Source organism: Ctenocephalides felis, unplaced genomic scaffold (genome assembly GCF_003426905.1).
Source record: "Ctenocephalides felis isolate EL2017-DRISC unplaced genomic scaffold, ASM342690v1 CF-g0.4_SCAFFOLD_01170, whole genome shotgun sequence".
NCBI lineage: Eukaryota > Metazoa > Arthropoda > Insecta > Siphonaptera > Pulicidae > Ctenocephalides > Ctenocephalides felis.
The window spans coordinates 328,595-334,594 of record NW_020537324.1 but is presented as its reverse complement, the minus strand read 5'-3'; the positions used below and the strand labels follow the sequence as shown (position 1 = coordinate 334,594).

General features: G+C 31.0%; 1 protein-coding gene across 1 annotated transcript in view; it reads left to right on the top strand.

Annotated features, from left to right (window-relative positions):
• LOC113365822 (protein nubbin-like) overlaps positions 1–6,000 on the top strand; it is a 368,699-nt gene that overhangs the window by 332,052 nt on the left and 30,647 nt on the right. The window contains exon 3 of the mRNA XM_026607366.1: positions 1,876–1,968. Within this exon, the coding sequence (XP_026463151.1) occupies positions 1,876–1,968 (93 nt within the window). The remainder of the gene's footprint in view (positions 1–1,875; positions 1,969–6,000) is intronic.

The following is a 6,000-nucleotide window of genomic DNA, read 5'->3' as shown; positions in this document are numbered from 1 at the left end:
AATAAAATTTTATATTTTTATTTTATCAGATCGGTAATTTCATCAATTTCCAGAAACGACGAATAAATTGAAATTTACTTAATCATTTGACATTTTGAAAGCTGCAACATTATTCAGCAAAAATCCTATGAATAAATGAATAAATAAAACTTCTAACATAACATTAATTCTGATCAGATTTGATTATATAAAATCAATATGTTAACGCCTCATTCCCAACCCTGGTCTAATTATTATATTTTTGTTGCCTTCATGCAGGATAGCGGTAATAAACCCATATCCCTTATTATATAATTTAAAACGATAAAATAATCGCTTTCATTGTCACACATCCTGTCCCAAAATCTTAAATCTTAATCAGTCTTAAATGGACATTCAAATCAATAACATTTAACATCCATAAGTCTTAATATTTCAAATACACAATAATTAAACATTTATTCATCATCTTTTATTAATAATATCTTTATTCGGTCTGATATAGCCACCGACTAAGTATATCTGGTCCTTCGACAAAGTGCAAGTGGTTTAATAGAGTTCGGCAGCATCTCGGTGAATCACGAACTTCTATACACTTTTAATCTATCTTAACAACATACTTTTTGATCCATTCGAATCGAATGGTCAATTTAGTAAACACAATATAAGGGACTGTGATTAGGCTTTCAGTTCCCTGTATATTCTTTTCTCGCGTAATTCATCAATCATCTGCATTCTTCTTCAAATAGTGCTCGGTAGAGCTCTCTCTTTCGCCCACTCTTCTCGAAACTTCTTCATTGGTTACCTTGCCTGTCCACTTCAAAACTCTCCACATTGTTTTTGTCACATTGTTAGAGTTCATGTTTCTGATCAGACATAACACCTAATTAGCCTCTACCGCAAGTCGAACCTCTATTTGCTCTTCAGCATCTTTCTTTATTTCCTCTTTTCGCTTTCTTTTTCCTATTTTACGCGAATGATTTAATATCAATATAAATTTAGTATTTTTATTCAACTTGAGAATTCGTCTATCGTCTATCCTTCTATCGTAAAGCAATAAACCTTTGATTTAAGTGCGTTTTGAGTTTAGTACCTTTAATTGATTACGCATTCCCGATCTCTATTCCAATCACACCTTCTCCGATTTTATTGCGTCATTCGTTCATGGAAAAGAAGTGCGCGCTTAACACTGTTCACTGCCGGAATGAATCTTTCCCGGTACCAGATTTAATGGTCGAAGGTGGGTAAAAAGGCAGAAATGAAATGTAGCTATGTCTTCACAGAAAAGGAACTAAGGAGCTATCTTTATCCACGCCAATACACTTTCATGACCATATACTTGTAATTGAATATACTCGTATTCAGAAGCCGTGAATAGCATAAGTGTAAAATAGTTTAAAGCCCATAATGTACAAAAGAATTCAAAATTTATAAAAATAAAATCATTTGTAAAACTAGATTTACATTTAAGGCAGAGGTATAATAATTTAAACATCGTTTTTCTTCATTGCATGTAGTATTTCTCTTTCAAATTTATTTTTCCTCTGATTCATTACATTTGAGAAGAATAGTCTATATCTGCGCATTAATTCTGCATCCATGAATCGTGGCCTGTGTGTCTGTGAAAGTTGATTGTGCAAAACGGATGTTTGCACAAAGAGGGTAGTTGGGGGCAAACGAGAGACGTACATATTATTCTGAATAGAATTTGGCGGGGATAATTGAACTTTCCACCCACTGCCGTTGTATACCTTTGAACTTGTTAAGATAACATAGGAATGGGAATCGAAGATGTCGTCTATCGAATTATCAATTTGGGTAAAGGAATTATGAACAAAAATAAATATTAGTAAAATATTTGTTTCTGTAGTATTAAATTAAGAATTTTATTTTCAGGTGAACTTTGGCCAGAAGAACCGACGTCATCACCATGGAGAATACCAAACCCACAAGCGCTTAGAGAACGATTAGGTCTACCAGCATCACCCGGTAAGATATTTCTTACATATTTATAAATTCTTTGCGTAGTGTATTTCTATAAGTTACTGTTCTATTACATTAAATATCACTCCATTTCCAAATTATCACGTATAAAGTTCTCTATCTCATACATAACACTTAACATAATGAAGTCTCCGAACGCCTATCTAATTCGTCTTCTGACAAAAACTTGGCACACCATCGATTCCCTTCATTCGGCATATAGAAATAGTCCGCACATGCGGCGCGCCTGACTACGGGACGATAACTCAAGGACTTCGGTCAGTCCTTTTAAACAGCCCCTCTTTTATTCCATTATTTCCTTATTTCCCTTATAAACACCAGTGGAGGTGCTCACATCCGCGATACGACCAGGGAAAGGGTCATTTTTATACTTTTGTCACAGAACGATCGGCTACCGTGCTTTTATCAGTGTCGTAACATGTTGTCGCACTAGTAAAGTACGTGGGTGAAAATAGAAAAAATCACTGAACATTTACTCAAAGTTTTGTTTTTATTCAAATCACTTAATGCCAAGTCAGTAAAATAAAACTAGTACCGTCTAATGAAAATAAAAATAAACTTTAAAATAACAAAAATATGAAAATGTTATAATATAGAGCAAAATGTTTCAATTCGATTTTCAGTAATTATACTATCTAAAATATAATTCCAGCTAACTACTATTTATAGAAATATGTTTTTTTTTGTCGATCAATAAATTAATAATTTCCCCATACAAATTTAAATAAAAAATATTCTATCCTTTACCACAGTTCATTTCATTTGAGCACATTTGATTTCCGTTAGTGCGGTGAGCTGTCCGGACAGCCGTTTATCAAGTGCTCAAGCCTCGGACACAGGGTGTTATCGTATAGTACACCCAAGGGGTTGAAGCTTATTCAAATACCCGCCTGTAATAGATTTGACCCACGCCAGTCTCTTTCACACCCTATAAAACACAAAAAGGATTGTGAAGCTTCTTATTTTTACACCCCGACCGCCGGAGATGAGGCTATTTGAATTCCTGCTATCTCCTGATAAATTATCGAGTTGGAGAAAGATACTGATTGAGATGTTCGGGAAAAAAGAACTTGAAATTTCATTATTCAGCTTAGAAAATAATTTCTTACTTAAGAACTTGAATAGTAAATTTTATTTCACTACAAATTAGTCATGTCCAATTACTCAACATTGCTCTCACTATTCTTTTATGTGTTATTATAAATATTTATTCCGAATAACGACGTATGTAAGTATATATTATAGAAGGAGAAACTATTCCTTTCTATTATGATCGGGATCGATTTATGTGAGGTGTGTTGGATATATAAAAGACACGAGTCACAACTTATAATCTATTACCAAGGGGCCCCCAAACCCAAACCCTTTTAGCACGCGACCAATATTGTAACGGAACCACATCTGCGACACAATATCTTATGTAACATCCTATTGGATGACTTCAGAAATTCTATACCCAACACACGATATATTCACATACATTCACATAAACTACATTTATATAAATATACGTAGTAAAATTTCAGAGCTTTTTGGATAAAACCAAAATTCATAGATAAGACATACCTACAGATTAATTTATCAGACACCAAGATACACCTTTTCTTTGTATACAATATCAGCAATATTTATTTGAATACATTAATTTATTAAATTTAATATATTGAGGGTTGCCTTGTATAAAAGCTTTCATAAAAAGTTATCAGTCTCAAAATGTATAAAATTATTTCATTTAAATATTTTTAAACCATGTTGTTAGTCCATGATTTCTTCAATTCAAAAGCCTAGAAATTTTATCCAAAGAAATACATAACTGAGTTCAATTAGATACCACCCAGATGAATATTGTCCATTTTCCTAGATAAATTATAGCCGTTATAGTTTTCTTACCAGATATATTTATCAAACAAACTCTTATTAATTCTTTTCACACACAATCACTTAAGTTGCTTACGATCCACGTTATATTTCTATGTCTGTTATTAAGAAAGTTTCGATTGGTACCGTTTTAACTTCAGATCAAAAAACTTTTAAATGGTCTTATGAAGAAATTTAATAAAAATGAAATTGTTTCAATTTACACATTTGAAAATGGGTTATTGAAAATATTATTTAAAATAGGAAATTTTTTTAATTTATTATTTTTAAATTTAATTTTTTTAGTTTAAGTATATATAAGTTTTTATTGTGACATTCGGGTCGTCAGAAATATTATGAAAAATATTGTTCTTGTCTGAAATACTATTGAACCAATAAGAAATTTTAAGCGCGTCAACTTCATAAAAAAATTTTTATGTAATATATTTTTTTTAATATAAAATTAATCCCTGAATAAAACTTCCAGTGCAAAAGATTTACGATTTCCCACATAAAACTATCAATAGTCCTGACACAGAGTTGCGCGACGCGACGTCCAGAGTTTATTTTCTTTTTAATCATTTCGCGATTAATATCGCTCGTCGCTTCAGTTCAGAGCTGAATGAAGTTTTTCTTCATTATTTTCACGATATTTTTGCGATAATTTACAGTTTTCATCAAGACTGACGCAGACGGTGTATCTTGAAAGGTTATAAAATCGCCCGACTTGTGACAGGTTCATATTTCATATCGGCACTATATTACGAAATCATTTTTGCTCACAAGCTGTTTGATAGCTAATATAAAATATAGTAAAATTACAGCGTATTAGAAAAGAAATTCAGAAAAATATCAGATTAAGAATACTCATTCTTAATATTAATAAAATAACATGAATGGAAATAGAAATTTTATATAAGGAAAGTTCCTAATGTAGAAAATATCAGAATACTGTCCTAAATAATAACATATCCTATAATCCTTATAATTCCTTTGTCTTTGTGGTGTGTTTTTTATTGAATATTTCTAATAGTGATTGCAGCATTGGCCCTGAAGGCTATTTTTACTTCAAACATATTTAGATTAAGTTGCCAGAACTGCTTGATATCAAGTTGCCACAGCCGTGAATTAAATTTATTATAAAAGTTTAATTGCTACACTAGATATATCGAGTTAGTGGTGAAACGTTTGAAAGTTCGATGTTTTAATTTTTGGCTATAATAAAAATGGCTAATTTTTTTGGAGGAGCTAGAAGATTTTTATAATAAGAGTATGTAGTAATAGGCGTTTTTTAATAGGATCTTAAACAACATTAAAATATTTTATGTCTCAATTGGACAAGTAAACCGTCCTGCATGATATTATAATATGATGACGCAGTAAACAGAAGTGCGCAAGTGCATCATTTTTGTCAGACAATATAAAATAGTACAATCATTAAATTTCGGCTCGTGTTATTATTATCGACAAATTTTAAATTCTATATATATTAATTTGCTTCAAATTCAATTGCAAAATAACAAAAAAAATGCATTGATTACTAAATATAATCAAATTATATATTTTTAACACATTGTAACCAAATGGTACAATTGATAACCAAGAAAATAAATGAAAAAAACTGTAATATCAATAAATTTTAAAATCTTGAAAATATACATTTTCAGTAGGTAGATTTTTTGAAAGTTTCTTTTATCGCATATGTTTAAAATGACGAGGGTGCGGGTGTTTCAAAAACTACCCTTGTGCGTTACAAGGTAATATAAATCCAGTACAGCGTGAAAATGCTTGAACTTTAAACTTTTTGCGGTGACATAAGGCTATGTCTTGTGGGACTGAAATTGCACGCAAATGCAACAGGTTAGTAGACTATGGGACATAATAATCATTTTAGGGGATTGTTGAAGAATGTGATATGAAAATTTATATGCTCGGTATTATCATAAAAAAATTGAGGAGCTCATATAAGTATTTTATATCTTAGAAGTTTTTTTACGTTACGGTTTGCATCCCTTAACCCAATTTTATATAAGCTTCATCATCCTCATCTTTATTCTTACGCTTCAATAAATTTTCTTTGCACTTTCGAAAACAACAAATAAATTATGTACATATATCTTACAACGAAATTAAATACAAATTTAAATTATAATCACAAGT